Here is a 17,227-nt window from a genome sequence, read left to right on the forward strand (position 1 = left end):
CAAGTGATGCTGGGTTGCCACTTGTACCTACTATGTGATCAATAGGTATTTAAATAAATCAGAACTATTGAAAAAATAAATAAATAAATAAATAAATCAGACCTTTGGGGAATATTGAAAATTTTAGTTAATGTAAATATGCTTTTTGAACTTTAGTTTATAAATTCAATAGTAGGCATTCAGTAAATATTTGTTAACTGAATGAAGTTTTTAAATATATAGTACAGATAGTGGCCATACCCTTTCAGATTATTATTAAATTATCCTTGTGGGTTATAATTTCCTTAAAAATGTAGATAGAAACTTGTGTATCCTTTCATTTCCCTGGATCAGAGTAGTCAAAGGCTCCTTATTGCCTAATGGATCTCTAGTTCATTCTTTTCATGGCAATAATCAGGACTCCTGGTAATCTGGCTGTATCTAACTTACATAAATTTATGTTTATTAACCAACATTAGGCAGCTCTTACTGTCTCCTACCTAAGCCATGTTCATGTCCACTATGCCTCATCCTGCATTATTCTTACTACTGGAGTGGTTTATTCATCCTCCTGTGATAACTTATATCCTATTCATTCACTGGGGACCTGGTCCTAAAAACTCACCCTCTTCCTAAAACTATCTTAGCTCCTCCACTAGAAAGAATTTTTCTTAGATGATAAATTTCGTATCTTACATCTTTACTGTTGCTAGTATTAAGCACACTGTAAACCCATAGCAGGTGCTTAAGAAATTCTTGAAAGGGGCTGGGAAAAATCTAAATTGAGCACCATACTGAAGAGTTTAATTGTTTAATAAAAATCTCATTCTTTTCTTTCATTTTAGTCCAGTCTAGCTACAATGATGGTCATCTCACCTGGGCCAAGTTCTGCAAGGTACAAACAGGGGAACAAGAATATCATTTAGATCATTTTTTAGTAGTGCTTCTTTTAAAGCCTCCATAGTATAATTGGGGTTTTAAGGGTTTCCTGGATGCAGTTATTTTTTTAACTCTATTGTCTGACTTAGAGGAAATATTTCATTGAAAAATGAAACTTGAATTATTATATCAATTACTATTGAAATAGTATTTGAAATAATATTCGATTATTACCATTGAAATAATCATTGTCCTAACATGTTTTTTTATTCCACTAGGAACACTTACCTGGTAAATCATTTACCTTCTGGACATGGCTTGAAGCAATATTAGATCTAATTAAGAAACACATTCTTCCTCTTTGGATCGATGGGTGAGTTACAGGTTCTATTTTCCATAAGAGTTCATTAGGTTCTTATTTTTATGCTGGTTTTTTTTTCCCTTCTTTTTCTTTTCTTTTTAAACATGTTTAGTGTCAGGGGGGTGGTGGGAATGGTTCGGTTTCCTACATTCTTCACAGAGTACTGATATCTAATCTTAGAAGACTATTTCATTGACTTTTATTACACTCAGTACAAATCTGTTCTTTGTGGATGAAATAAATGCAAGTGTAATAAATCATAGTGTTTGATCAGATAAAACTATGCATTGTTCTATTTTTAGGTATGTCATGGGCTTTGTTAGCAAAGAGAAGGAACGACTCTTGCTAAAGGATAAAATGCCTGGAACCTTTTTGTTAAGATTCAGTGAAAGCCACCTTGGAGGAATAACTTTCACCTGGGTAGACCATTCTGAAAATGGTACATGCTTACTCTTGTTTATTCATGTGAAGTTAGTATTCACTTTGACTATTGGTGTTTCAGTTTTCAGAAGTGTGTAGTGTGTGTTCTGTTTTTCATGTGTTCGGTGAGCTTGAATATTAGTTGTTACAGTTGTCCCAGAAGAGAGAACCGTGAATTTTTCACAGCCTATGTGGGTGTCCTCTATCATATGGCCATATGTACCATCCACACTGCAGAAAAGGGCTAGCATTGTTTTATAGCCAGTGACATAAAGATAACGTGGGTAGGAAGAATGTCCGCAAAGAATGCCCTGCAGAAGCCTGAATATTCCTCCCCTCACCCACCCTTTTTTTTTAAGTTTATTTATTTTGAAAGAGAGAGAGGGAGAATGGGGGAGGGGCGAAAGAGAAGCAGCATGTGAGAATCCCAAGCAGGTTTCACACTGTCAGCATAGAGCATGACGTGGGACTTGATCTCACGAACCATGAGATCATGACCTGGGCCCAAACCAAGAGCTGGATGCTTAACCAACTGAGCCACCCAGAGGCCCCTCACCCTTTCTGTTTTTCCAGGAGAAGTGAGATTCCACTCTGTAGAACCCTACAATAAAGGCCGGTTGTCTGCTCTGCCATTTGCTGATATCCTTCGAGACTACAAGGTTATTATGGCTGAAAACATTCCTGAAAACCCTCTGAAGTTCCTTTATCCTGACATTCCCAAAGACAAAGCCTTCGGTAAACACTACAGCTCCCAGCCGTGCGAAGGTTAGTTTCTTTCAGTTTGCTTGTTTTGTCCAGATTTTGGAAAATGACCTCATACTGGAGTAAACAAAGTTCTTCTTTTTATGTTTACTTTGATCATCATAAGACCTAGGGGGTACATGGAGGTCAAAGCCTTAGAAATGAAGTAGTGTGTCAGTTTCTGAGGAGGGATGGCTGGGGCTGTCCAACTCCAGCAGAGTAGTTAGTAATCAATAGTTGTGACAGGACTTAACCATGGCATGGTGGCCTCTTACAGCCACTTGTAGAGTTTGAGTTTTCTCCTTCCTAAAATAGAAGTGGTGCTGACTTCACCTCTATGACTTTGGGAGAAGAAAAATAATGAGGAAGTAATGATTAGAAAGCTGTCACAAGTTAGGCGAGTTTGTTTTCTGCAAAAGAAGCCTGGGGTTTACAAGCTTTATATTTTTTACCTACTATCATCGCACAACTCAGATTGTATGGTTATTTGGCAGGGAGGGGACAAAGGGGTCTGTGCTTCATTCCCCACTACTGCTGGCCTACCAATAACAAGTCTTGACATGCCTGCCTTTCCTGGTTGCAAAGGGGCTTAAATAACACCTGATCAAAATAAGCAATTGGTAAATATTTGTTAAATACATGACAGGACATAAATAAAATTAGCTATGTAACTGTAATGTAAGTTCACCATTCTGTGTCTCTAATAAAAGCGTATATGATCCATTACAATGTTCATGGATAGCCACTAAATCTATGAGCACCATCTTGTGAAATATCCTGCAGTAGTTAACCCCTAGATGGTGACTTGCTACTGCCCTAGAGTTACCTTAAATCCCTCCAGCACACAAATAAATCAGTCTTTACAATCAAACTTAAACATAACATAGAAGATAGAAGATAGGTAATATAGCTCATTCTCAATTTTTCCCATGCATTTTGGAGACAGTAATATGCAAAGTCAGATTAGGCCTATCAAGAGATTTGTTTTTCTCTTCTGGCACATTTCAGGTTCTCTAAAATACTGTTTCATCTATTCAGCTAAAAATTTTTGTGAATCGCTAAACAATCATATTATCTCTCTTCTTTTTAACATTACTTATATTTTTCTAGACTCTTTAATAATTTTATCAATAATATTGGTAACATTTTATCCTGCCTTTCTTTTCTAGTCTCAAGACCAACAGAAAGGGGGGACAAAGGTTATGTTCCATCTGTATTTATCCCCATTTCAACAATGTAAGTAACCTTAGCCACATGTAAAATATCTATTATTGAATTTATTTTTTAAAAACTAAGGTTTTCTACAGGAAATTGAAGGATAGAGCAGAGTACATATACCTGACAATAAAGCATTTCAATGCTCAATGTCCCATTTTCTTTAATACATAAAGCGACTCTTCAGAATGCTCCATAGTCTACCATAACTGGAATTATAAAGTTGCCCTTCTATATGCTGTATATTCCATAATAGGCTGAGTGCTCTCATTTCAAACAATGAATTAGGCATCTCCATGTCACAAATAGATGAAGCCCTAGAGATGAGTGCCATTTAATCCTTTTCAATATGTACTTTGTTATCTCTTTAAGCCGAAGTGATTCAACTGAGCCACATTCTCCAACAGATCTTCTTCCCATGTCTCCAAGTGTATATGCAGTGCTGAGAGAAAACCTGAGTCCCACAACAATTGAAACTGCAGTATGTTCCCTTTCTTTTCCATTGCTGGTCAGGGGCACTCCTAATGAAGCAAATGTGGTACCTGTTACTCAAAAGGGCTCAAGTTCTGCCTGAGAAGTGAGAAAACACATCTGTTGGAACAATTCCATGTGCATAACACTGGGTGTGTCTGTATGTTGCTGTGGGTCACTGACATTATGGGCATTGAAAGCAGACACCTTCCCTCATTTGAACTGCTTTATGTTCTTTCCATCAAAAGCCACTAAAGGGTGAAGTATTCCTGTGCCTCACTCATGTTCTCTTTGTCTCTACTTTCACCATTGGCCACTGGTCAATATTTATTTTAGTTCACGCATCACAAATTCCAATTCTTCTTGATTAATTGTCACTTACATTAGTCTTCAAGTAGTATATGAATTACAATCAATAGCAGCATAATAATACCCTCCTGAGAAGTGAGTCACAATCTTAAATGCGAAATGTGATTTAGGATGCATTTTATCTATTATTGCTCCTCAATACCATCAGGTGATTCAAACCCCCAATTTACATACGGATGAACATACTAGAATAATAGAATCTTGGAGAGACCCTGAGCCCCACGAGATTTCTATCTGGTGTTGGGAGAAAAATTTTTACTTTACCCATCAAGATTCATTTGGCTAATCTAAGAATTAAATTGACATGAAACGGATGAATAGGAGAAAGCCAAATAATTACTAACTAAATGAAGTACTAAGAGAGAGGCCATTAGAATTTGAGGCTCACAGTCAGACACTTGAGGCTTATATGCCATTCTGAGCCAAGGAAAAGGGGCTAGGAGTATGGGACTTCAAAGGAATGAAGACAATTCACAGGAAGATGAAAAAGAGTAAACATTTCATAAGTAAATGTTTGCTGGACCATACGGAAACGATGGGACACAGAGAAGAATTTTAACAAACAAAGTGTTCATTCCTCCCTGTCTACCATACCTAGTTCATATTATACTGTAGTTATCTATGGTGATAGCTCCCTTCCTGGAGCAGTTCCTCTATCTAAATGCTTTTAGACAGGCGGAAAGTCAAAGTTTCTTCCTGAGCCTTTTGTTTCTTAAAAATAATCATCCTAGGGGCACCTGGGTGACTCAGTCGGCTGAGCGTCTGACTTCAGCTCAGGTCATGATCTCATAGCTCTGTGAGTTCGAGCCCCACATCGGGCTCTGTGCTGACGGCTCGGAGCCTGGAGTCTGCTTCGGATTCTGTGTCTCCCTCTCTCTCTGCCCCTAACCCACTAGCATTCTGTCTCTGTCTCTCTCAAAAATAAATAAACATTAAAAAAATAATAATCATCATCATCCTAAAATAATCCACATGCTAAAAAGACACATTTTGGGGTGGAAAATATTACTCCTCTACACAGGTTATAAATCAAGTGAGTTTTAGTCCTTCTCTTGAAGATTTCCAGGGATGGAAAATCCATAGTCCCCTCTGACAGCTTATTTCAGTGTTAGTTGTCTTAAATCATTTAGCTATAAGAGAACTTTTGCTACACTTTACAAGCATTTTCTCATTACATTTTTGCGGGATGAAATTTGTGAATACTTAGTAGTTAATTAGTAGAAATATTATGATGTATATAGTAGATAAGAAATTATTATCTACTAAGAAATTATGGCTTATTTGCAAAACTAATAGTTTCCTCAAAAATCATTTTCATTTTCCAATTTTAGATGAAGTCTCCATATTCTGCTGAATGACAGGATAAACCCTTGACACTCAAAAGAAGGAAGCAAATGAAAAAGCTTAAAGACTGATCTTTGCCAACAATCATATCTTATTTCTTCAGCTTTGTATAGACCAATTTCCAGGAAATGGTTGAAGTCTGAAGCTCTCCTTTCACTGGCATGACACCACCAATTGGGAATGTTTTGATTGGAATGCTAAAAACCAACGCTTCAGATAAACTTGCAAGATAAGACACTTGAAGAAACCACTGTTAATATAACATTAACAAAAGACTTGTATATATTTGTTTCATTTCTGATTTTTTTCTCACATGTTACTTATGATTTTGGCTCCAGAAGGATTAAGTATTAAGATTTCAGAATAGAGGCACCTTGCTGTCTCAGTCAGAAGAGCATGTGACTCTTGATCTTGGGGTTGTGAGTTTGAGCCCCACATTGGATGTAGAATTACTTAAAAATAAAATCTTTAAAAAAAAAAAAAAAGAAAAAAAGATTTCAGAATAGGTCAAGAATGATAGAGTCACACCTACATCAGTCAAAAACCAGCAAGAAGGCCTAAGAGAAAAGCCAAATAAGCTAATGTCCTGAGTTCTGGCAGGTAAGAGTCATCACAATAGATACCAGATGGAAGGAACGGTGGGACACGAACAACAGCAATTCACAGGGTGTCCTGGAATGAATTATGAAGCCTCGTGATTGCCATGTCAATACTGTCCCAACTTTGGGGTTTACAGCTGTTGGTACCACTGCCGGGGACGACCTCTCCTTAGGGGAAGGAATTCAGTATCATTCTCTGGTGGTAGTCTCAGGTAAATTGCACTGAAAGTAGGTACAGAGGTAAAAATCTCATGAAACAAGGGCTCTAGAAGGGCTTGGACTAGGTGAGTCCTATGATCCTTTCCAGCTCTGAGTCTCCAGTCCCATGAATCCAACTTGAGTCTGGGAAAGCAGTTTAGGATGAAGAGAAGTTCCATCCCTTCAGTTTTCTCTGGTGATGAGGGAGGAGAGGGGTTTTACTGGATGCTAATACAAGTATATAAGCTGCAGATCTTTTCTGATCCTTGCCTTGCTTTAGTGGTGACATTGCCCAGATACTGCCCTTAGTTACTAATGCAGGATCCCCCAATACCCAAGACCTGGAGAGGTCTCTATGTCTATAAGCCCTAGGGAAGTTGTTGAACCAGGTGAGGAAGTCACAATACCAAGACATCTGCCATGACCAACTACAAAAAATCTTGTTGCTGGTGTTCAAGGTGAGGTCTGACTGCAGAATCAGAGATGACCATTCCCTCTGGAGGATCTCTCTGTAACTTCTTCTGCCCACCTTTTATTCCTGAGGCAAGCCACACAGAGAGAGGCTAATGTGTAATGGAAAAGGTTACAAAGAAGAAAAAAAAAAGGTTTTAATATAACCTGTATTCTCTCTTAAAGAGAGTCCATCTTACCAATTTCATCCTTTATACCCACTCACATGCGCCCGACTGGATCTTATATTGTTCTTTGAGAGGCAAGCTCTGCACCTGCCCCAAGGCCAGTTCCCTTATTCCTATGCAAGCTCCTGAATAGTACTCTTATGGTCAAGGTGTTTATTGGATGGAAGACCATCAGGCTAACTTGAGGTGCATTCTCCCAGTCTCTCTTCCATAAGCCCCATTTTCTGAAATTCAAATATATCAATTGGCAGCAACATTAAACCATCGTAAACCTTAAAGAAGTAATCTCCAGGAAATCTACCTGGAAATACTCTTAAACAATTGGATTTAGAAGCTAAAAAAGGTTTCAGAAGCTTTTCATTCCCTGGAATGTATTAAAAGTATTATGCACTCTTATTCAGCAAAATTTTTAGAAACTGCCTAATATAGAGCCTGGTAGCAGAATGCCAAGGTCTCATGTATGATCTCAACCATCATTGTTATTTGAGGGTAGATAATACAAGGACATCTGTAGTTTGCTCCCTATAATAGAAACAGAGGCCATGTAGTAAGAATAAGAGTTCAACAAGTGCCTGTTTTCGGTTCAGAAAAGCAAAACCAAGCTCTTGATCCCAGTATAGAATTAGTTCCCAAGAGTGTGAGTCTTGCATTCCAGAAATCATGTTTGTGAGAGTAACGGGATTTTGGCAGGGTATTCCTGGATATCCCTGTTTAGTTCAGGGCAAGGTGTGTGCCACATGAGGTGAAGTGCAATGAATGGGAAGGGAATTTAGACCACACTTCCAACAAATCCTCCCTCAAAAAAATTTTTTTTCACAACTGGCGGCAGCAAATAAGTAGCATTTAATGAAACATAGTGTAGATTTATTTTTTAAATATTGAATCACATTTTCACTTCTCCCCTCACCCATCCCAGACCAATCACAGACATCCATTTTGCTAACCCCTTTGCAAATTCTTTTTCATGTAGACTCATTTTGACCAATTGTCCCAAATATCAATGCCTTTGTCTATAATGTTGAAAGAAGGCAGCTGTCAGTGGATTTCCTCAAAGTCTTCAGGTGGCAAGGAAGACCCCCCAGAGACCCATAAAGAATGAGTATGCTTCTGGCAAACCCAAGGGATTTTTCTTTACATGTTCAGGAGACCCAAGAACTCCCTGCAGAAGAAGGAACAGAGTAGAGGTCAAACCAATCAGAGCTATATTCCAACAGCAGATAAGTGTAGTCTGGACTTAGCAAACTGCCTCTGTGCACACTCCAATTTTTCACAGATACTTTTTTTTTTTCAAATTGACCATGAGCATTCATTGATTTGACTGCATTTTTTAGTCTGGCTTATTGAAGTATAATATAATACAATTCACCCTTTTCTGACAAGCCCATACAGCTGTGTAGCTACCACTGTAAGAACATTTCCACCAGAGTCCTCACAAAGAGGACGCTAGAAAAACATGAGTAAGGACATTCTCTGCAACATCCTTAAATACAACAAACAACTCCATGCAGCTTCCTATGTAGGCAGACAGCTCTGTTTAAAATAAATTGGGGGTTGGGGGCAGGGAGGGGCACCCGGGTGGCTCAGTCGGTTAAGTGTCCTACTTGGGCTCAGATCATGATCTCATGGCTCGTGAGTTCAAGCCTCATGTTAGGTTCTGTGCTGATAGCTCAGAGCCTGAAGCCTGCTTCAGATTCTGTGTCTCCTCTCTCTCCCCCACTCCAGCCCTGTCTCTCCCTCTCTCAAGAATAATAAACATTAAAAAAAGTTAATAAAAATAAAAATAAATAAATAAAATAAATCAGGGGGGTGCCTAGGTGGCTCAGTCCCACTCTTGATCTCAGCTCAGGTCTTGATCTCAGGGTCGTGAGTTCAAGCCCCACATTGGGCTCCATGCTGGGTGTGTGAAGCCTACTCAAAAAAAATAAATCAGATCATTTTACCCTCTGTTTATAACCTTCAAATGGTTTCTGGTGCTCTGGATTAGCAGTTCTTACCTGGGGTACTCATGAGTTTGGATGGCAAAAGAGTTTTCACAGACTTCTAACTGAAACTTAGAATTTCCTTCAATTATGAATAAAGGCAACAAACCATAACCCGCACCTTTTTCTCACATTAGAGTTGTTACAATTATCTCGAAATATTTCTTATGCTAAGCACAATTTTGAAATTGTCATCAGACCCACTGCTAGAGCCTATTTAATGCCATTAACAAAGAGGCACTTGTATCACTATATCACAAAGTTGGTTTTAATATTTTGATATCTGCATCTCACTGTGGTTGCTTTTCCATTTAATCTCATGTATTTTCTTTTATTCAACTAAAAATATTATTCTTTGCAGGAGTTCATAGGCTTCATCAGACTGCTGAAGGGGCCTGTGGCACAAAAATTTAAGAATCCCAACTCTGGGATGATGACCATAATTCTCAAGGGATCTTTCCAAAGTCATATATTATTTAGTCTCTTCTTAGTCTTCAACTCCTCTCTCATCACCTCCCCCAACAATGGCTTCTCACTCTCCAAAACATACACCCACAAGACTGTGCTACTCTCCATTTCTTTGATGACCCAGGTGCTCTCCTGCCTCCCTCCACTGCATCTTCTCAAGTCTCCAACCCCACCTTATCCACCTTGCTACCTGGATAATGTTCATACATCCTGAGGATTCTAGAAAGCCTTCTGCCCCCACACTCCCCATGTGCACATGTGAATGACCCCAGGTCACATCATGCTTCCAGATCCCCCAGCACCGTTCCTATCAACCTTGTTGTAAAGGCATATTAGCTGTCCTCTTCATTAGACTCTAAGCAAACTCTCTATGGACAGGGACCAAGAAGGTTTTGTTAACAGTTATATCCCTAAAATCTAATGTAGTCTCTGCCTCTTAATAAATATTTGTTAATGATTTAATATTTGAACACATAGAAGACAGTAATTAGTTCCTTTCTTTATATTGCTCCTTGACCTGCCTGCAAGACTAAGCTAGAATTCTCCATACAACCTTCCAAATTCTAAAATTATGGGACAGTCACTAATATTATACTTCAAATTTAGTAACCAAAACATGCTTGCCATTGCTTCCCTCTACTTCACCTCACTCATAACTTCCAAACTCTGTAGAAATGCTCTGGATAAGATTGTCTGATTATCTGCTTATTCTAACTTCTCTTTAATTTAGAAACCTTATACGTACGTGCCTAACATCCCAGACTTCTGTTCATCCATAGATGAACCAAGTGCTCTTGAAAGTTCCCCTTAACTCTGCCTTCATTAAACTCATTGCCTTTACTACTCCTGGGGAAAGCCCTACACAACACTCTTACATTAGGCTTGACAGTCATCCAGTTAGATGCCTCACAGACTGCTGTCAATGGGAAGAACCCTAGAGGCTGTCTAGACAGGGTGGAGATGAGGGAGAGGTTGATAAGGATGTCGAACAGTGGTGCTCTCATTAAAATCCTTTGGGGAGTTTTTCAGAGTACACATGTCCTTTATTCTCCTCCCCTCAATTCTAGCTCAAGAAGTCTAGAGCCAGTGTTGAGATCTGAATGGTTGAATTAACCTGTGATTCCTGATTCCGGTGTTGGTTGATGGTATTATGCACTCGTTAAAAAATGTATATTATAAAAATACTGAGATTGTGTATCAGGGACTGCCTTTCTCAACTAGAGTTTCCCATCTGAACCATAAGACACAGTAAGTAATTAGCTTGACTATTTTCTCAGTTGACCCAAGGATGGTACGCAGTGCCCTTTGAGGTATATGGGAGAGACAGTAGTTCATACACAGATGCCTCAGAGCATTAGGCTTAATTCTTCCACGGAACCTGGGAGCAGGCAGACTGTCACAGTACAAAGTCCCTCCTGTTGTGAGGAGAGATGAAAACAGACAAATAATAAACGAGAGATTTAATAAGTGCTATGAAGACTAGAGTAACTGGAAGAAGTGGTCAATGAAGGTCTCTCTGGGGAGATACTTGATCTGAGACCTAAAGAATGAGAAGGAGCAAGTTCATAGACGCAGTCAGGAACACAGCATCCTAAAAGAACAGTACCTAAAAAAGACCCCTGCTGATAAAATCTTGAGTGCTTGAGGAAAAGAGGGAGGCCACAAGGAGTGGAGCATGGGGAGACATGGAGTGACTGGGGCAACATGGGTAGGAGAGAGGGTTAAGACCAGATCATGTAGGAGTCTGGAGGGAAAGCCGAAGGCTGTGGATTTTATTACAAGTGCTATAGGAAAGAGTGGTGGTATTATTTTTGTTTCTTCATTATACTGAAGTTTTCATTTGTTTCAAGTAAATATATAACAAGGTTTCTACAGAAAAATTCAGCTTCAATTCCTGGACTAGGAGCTTCGTGGTGGTGCAACCTGAGCAGTTGCACAGAGCCAGCACTCACAAGGGCTCCATGCTTGATTTAATGCCCTACTGTTGGGTCCTGCAAATTGTACAGCCTGCCCTGTCCTTTTTTTTTTTTTTTTTTTTAATTTTTTGTTAATGTTTATTTTTAAGAGAGAGAAAAATACAGACTGCCAGCAGGGTAGGGGTAGAGAGAGAGGGAGACACAGAATCTGAAGCAGGCTCCAGGCTCTGAGCTGTCAGCACAGAGCCCAATGTGGGGCTTGAACTCAAGAATGGGGAGATCATGGCCTGAGCTGAAGTCGGTCACTAACCCACTGAGCCACCCAGGCTCCCCAGCCTGTCCTGTCCTTCTAACGGGAAGATAAACCTTCATTCGTGTTGTGGGAATTATGTAAGGAACACTTACTGGTCCCCATGGGGACCGGTGCTCACTCTCCCATGAGACTGGAGTCTATGGTACAGTAGGATGGATACCCTCACACACTGGAGGTCCTGGGTTGGTCCCTGTATCACCCTACGTAGTTATGGCTCTTTGCTGGTGCTGGTGCTGGAGCTCTTCCATTATACTTCTCCCCCACTCCTTCTGGTATAATCACCATAAGGGAAAGGGCGGGTGGGGGGGTGGGGGTGCAAGAAAATCACAGGAGAAAAAGAAAAGCCCCTTTTGCAGATAACTGCAAAGGGACACCTAAAGAGCCAGCCAGCCCTTCAACTTCACCTTCACACCAGCTGGGTGAAGGTCAGAGCTTGGAAAACAGGGTCTGAGTTAGCACGCGTGCAGACTGTGTAGAAAGAAGACAGGGAGGAAAACGGGTCGTCTCCAGGCCAAGGGAAGAATGAAAAGATGCAAGTGGGAAGAGTAAGGTTTCCAGCACCTTCAGGAGTTAGAAAACATTCCCCTCCCTCCTTCCTCCTTCCCAAGTTAACGGGCACCGCGGGCACCCCCCCCCCCCCGGCACACCCCCCCCCCCCCCCCGCCTCGGCCTTTCATCTAGTCCAGGACCACTACTGTAAGGACTTTGCCGACCGGAATGGCGTAGGGCAAGTGGCAGGGCTGGTGCTGGCACTAGCGTGCGGATCCCGCCTCCTTCCTCCCGGAGGCTGTGGGAAGGAACCGCTGACCAGGCGACCAGACTGCGGGAAAACCCCGGGCCGCGCCTGCGCACTACTCCCTGAGTCTCTAGCCTTTCGCTTTTCGGTTTCCTCCCAATTCTGCTCCTTCTCGCTCCCGGGCCGTTTCCCCGAAAGCACGTGGGGCGGCTCTTCTGAGCAGCCGAGTCCCTCCCGCCGCGCGCCGGGCCGGCTGTTTTGGAAACATTTCAAAGAGCCGGACTACCTGCACCTCCCAGTATACCGCATCCTGGGCAGGCATGGGCTGCTCTCCAGAAAGCACAGGACTTCAAAAGCTGTTCACGACGGTGTTTGCATGATGAATGCTCACTATAGACATTTGTAGGGGGAAAAAAAGAAAAAATTATATAGTAACCCACCACCCAGAAACTTAAACACTTTCAAATATTTTCCCTCCTTCCTTCTCTCCTTTTTTCCCTTTCTATTTCCATGTGTTTACATTTCTACATGTTCTTATAGCAATAGGATAATACCTTCTATGTTTTCTATCCTGCATTAAAAAAAATTTTTTTTTTATGTTTATTTATTTTTGAGAGGGAGATAGAGCACGAGTGGGGGCGGAGCAGAGACCGAGAGGGAGACACAGAATCCGAAAAAGGCTCGATCCAGGCTCTGAGCTGTCAGCACAGAGCCAATGGAGGGCTCTAACTCTGAACGGTGAGATCATGACCCGAGCCTAGGTCGGACACCCAACCGACTAGCCACCCAGGCGTCCCTCTATACTGCATTTTAATTTAATTTTATACGTGGGTATTTTCCAATGTAACTAAATAATCTTTGAAAGCATAACTTTCATATTCTAGCATATGAGTATCAAAAATCCAGAAAATTACTGGGAATTTTAGAAATCTTTTATTTTGAGGGCACCCGGGTGGTTCACCCCATTAAGTATCTGATTTCAGCTCAGGTCATGATCCATGGTTCATGAATTCTAGCCCCACAGAGCCCTGCATCTGTCTCTGAGCTGACAGTGTGGAGCCCACCTCTGATCCTCTGTCTCCTCTCTGCCCCTCCCCCCCCGTCTTGAAAATAAACTTTAAAAAAAAGTTTAGAAATCCTTTATTTTAATCCTGTTATATTAACAGATTAACAAATATGGTTTATACCAATGAAGTGTAATTCCTACTGATGAAGTGTAATTCCTACAATTAGATATCTCAGTTACCAACATTACTACAACATTGGAAAAATATGCCTAAAATGCAATATGGTACTATAGATTTTTTTCATCAGATTTATAGTTGCCATTTTGAGACAGGCCAAGACCATAAAGACAAAACACAGAGGGAGTAAGTTTTTCATTGCAGGACAATGGTCCTGCACCACCTGAGAAATCCACTTTCTAATTCGGTAGTAGAATGCTTTGCTTTCCCCCATAAGATCTGTATCCATGATCTATTGCTACGTAACAAACCAAACTATCCCCAAAACTCAGAGGGGAATAAAACAACAACCATTTATCATTGCCTGTGAGTCTTTGGTAGACTGGGCAGTTCTGCTTATCTGGGTCAGATCTCTGATCTTGCTGTCTTACTTGCCTGAGGCCTAAGCCCTGACAGCTGCAGACTCAGTGGTGTTCTGCGTGGGCTTTTGTGCTGCAGCAGGCTAGGCTGACTTGCCTTGGAGGCAGGGCAGGGTTTGTGGAATGGAGTATTGTAAGGCCCCAGAGGCCCAGGCTCAGAATGGCACAATGTCACATCTGCTGTGCAATATTGGTCAAAGCAAGTCACAAGTCAGCCCAGATATGAGGGGTGGGAGAATCATCCCTGCCTCTTGCTGGAAGCGGCTACAGAGTCACATTGCAAATGAGTGCATAAGAGGAAGAGGATCATGTGGCTATTATTGAAAACAATCTACCAAAACATCCTTCCTAATTAATTCTAATGAGAATTATATAACTGATAATATCTTTTTGCCTTGGTTTGTAGGCTGCACTGTATTCTTTATATTACTAGTTATTGTAGATATAATTAAATAAATAGAACTGAGCGACTGGAAATATAAGGGATGAATGAAGAATAGGAATGATGGGGCAGCTGGGTGACTCAGTTGGTCACATGTCTGACTCTTGGTTTTGGCTCAGGTCATGGACTCACAGTCTGTGACTTCGAGGCTTGCATTGAGCTCTGTGCAGAATCTGCTTGGGATTTTTTCTCTCCCTCTCTCTCGGCCCCTCCCCTGCTCATTCATTCTCTCTCTCTCTCTCTCTCTCTCTCTCTCTCTCTTTCTCTCTCTCTCTCTCTCAAAATAAATAAATAAGCTTTTTAAAAAATTAGAAAAAAAAGAAGAGGAATGATACTGTCTTGATGACTTCCCCAAGCAAAAATAAATTTGCTTCAAATAGGAGGTTTGGGATGGTTTCTAAGAATCTTTCCACTGTATCATCATGGGAATTTATGAGTTACTACAGTGCTTTCAATAACTCATCATAAAATGTGGCATCTAGGGGCTCCTGGGTGGCTCAGTCGGTTAAGCGTTGCACTTTGGCTCAGGTCATGATCTCGGTTTGGGGGTTCGAGACCTGTGTTGGGCTCTGTGCTGACAGCTCAGAGCCTGGAGCCTACTTCAGATTCTGTGTCTTCCTCTCTCTCTGCCCGTCCCCTCTTCACGCTTTGTCTCTTTCTCTCAATCTCAAAAATAAATAAACATTTAAAAATAAAAAAATAATAATAAAATCTGGCATCTGGACTCCTCACCATCTTTGTCCTTTAAATAAATGCCAGTTGAGGGATGGCAAATAATAAGTTTTATCTTACCTGCCATTTCTGATTGATTGCTGTGACTTACCAGATACAACATGGAAAGGTATTCAGAAGCTGGGCACTGGCAGCAAAGAGTACCCTGTCATTTGTTGCCTTTTTTTTTTTTAAACTCAAATACACGTCTTTGCATTTACTGTTTCAAGTTTTATCCAGTTGGTTTCAGCACAGCAACATTCTACCCCAAGATAATTTAGACTTTTGATTCTGTCATCTGTGAATTAGTCAGTTATTTCAGTGGGGGGAGAGGGAATCTCAGGGGCTTACAACAATGACAACAAACAAACACGTCTTACTCATGGGTATGTGGTTAGGCTAGACCAGTTCTGGTACATTCGGGGGTGGGTGAGGGGGCTCCACGCAGCGTTTCTTCTAGGACTCAACCCGGAGGAGCAGTGGCTGCTTGAGCCTGACATCTCCTAGAGCAGAGAAGGAGCATATAAGGACAAGTCAATCACATGGACCATTCAAAGTCTCAGGTTGGTTGGACTGTGCCTCACATCTGCTTATATTCCACTACTCAGCATGTCAAGGCCAAAGTGAACTGAGGCAAGGAGTGGGAAGGGAAAGAAAAAAAATGAAAATAAGGCAATTTACTGAACATGGTATTAGCTTTTTTATTTTTTTTCCAGATTTGTGTCTTTTGCAAAGTTGACACTGTTGATATAGAGATAGAGTTTCCTAAACTGACTGTTCTAAGGGAGTCATCACACATTTGGGTCTTGTATTTCTGACTCTCTAGTTTTTGTTTGTTTATTTGGTTGGTTTGGTTTATTTGGCTGCTTTTTCATCAGTCGGCATATTAAATAATCACACTTACAAAATACATATAGTTTGCCCTCCAGGAACTTAGAATCTTAGAGGGAATAAGACTTGGACACTTCCAAAACCATTATATAGGGAGTGTGTGGTGACTGTCAACATAAATAGAGACACTTATATATCAGGTTATTTCAGAGACAAGATTAATCAGCACAGTCTGAGGTGGTTCCAGAAGGAGAATACAGGATTTCGGCTTAGTTTTAAAAGTTGGGTAAAGATTTCATAAGTAAAGTGACTAAGGGGCAGGACATGCCATTTACTTTGTGCAGTACTTGTCAATGGTATGGGCAAAGGGACAGAAACAGGAAAATTAAAACCTTGGATGGGGGCAGGGGGAAACAGGGAATAGAGTTTAGTTGGGTAAATGGGACAGTGGGGGACAAGACTGGAAAGAAAAGTGAGGACATTCTGTGGAAGATCCAGACTAGTAGACAAAGTTTGTGTTTATCATAAATGCAGTAAGAGCCGTCAAGGCCTTTGAGCATGGATTAAGTGTATCAGTGTGGTTAAAGTTTTAGAGAACTTAATTTGGCAAATATAGTGGAGAAGAAAGGGATGGGAAGAAGGTGGTGTACCTGGTACCTATGGTAACATTCCAGTGCTGAAGTGATGAGAGCTACAGAGTATGGTCAATGATGGTAAAACAAAGGAGGATAAAGGCACAGGGAAGGAGACACCCACAGAACTTGATAATAAGTGCTGACTTCCTAGAGTCACATTTACTCAAACATGGTCTGGGCCCTTCTGCAGGTGAGTAGGAGGGGAAAGCCTTTTTACAGTGGACTGGCACCTCTTTTTACAGAAGGCTGCTACTTTGGTAACAAGGGTCATTGTTATCACAGGTCAGTGAATATGTGACAAGAAGAAGTATATAGATGTGGGAAGAGAAAAATAATAGACACATGTATAAACACATCCCTGGAAAATTATTTAGATCCT

General features: G+C 40.8%; 1 protein-coding gene across 15 annotated transcripts in view; it reads left to right on the forward strand.

The window, feature by feature from the left end:
- Positions 1 to 6,065, forward strand: part of STAT4 (signal transducer and activator of transcription 4) — a 113,306-nt gene extending 107,241 nt beyond the window's left edge. For 11 of the 15 annotated variants that reach the window (XM_049615278.1, XM_049615279.1, XM_049615285.1 and 8 more), the window contains 6 exons: positions 825 to 874; positions 1,137 to 1,231; positions 1,522 to 1,658; positions 2,213 to 2,404; positions 3,550 to 3,616; positions 3,968 to 5,442. In XM_049615278.1, the coding sequence (XP_049471235.1) occupies positions 825 to 874; positions 1,137 to 1,231; positions 1,522 to 1,658; positions 2,213 to 2,404; positions 3,550 to 3,616; positions 3,968 to 4,169 (743 nt within the window). In that variant the 3' untranslated portion in view covers positions 4,170 to 5,442. Of the gene's footprint in view, positions 1 to 824; positions 875 to 1,136; positions 1,232 to 1,521; positions 1,659 to 2,212; positions 2,405 to 3,549; positions 3,617 to 3,967; positions 5,443 to 5,766 lie in introns of those variants that run through there. The other 4 variants (XM_049615290.1, XM_049615293.1, XM_049615291.1 and 1 more) reach the window with 3 other exon arrangements.
- Positions 6,066 to 17,227: the final 11,162 nt, after the last annotated feature.

Source organism: Panthera uncia (genome assembly GCF_023721935.1).
Source record: "Panthera uncia isolate 11264 chromosome C1 unlocalized genomic scaffold, Puncia_PCG_1.0 HiC_scaffold_3, whole genome shotgun sequence".
Classification (NCBI taxonomy): domain Eukaryota; kingdom Metazoa; phylum Chordata; class Mammalia; order Carnivora; family Felidae; genus Panthera; species Panthera uncia.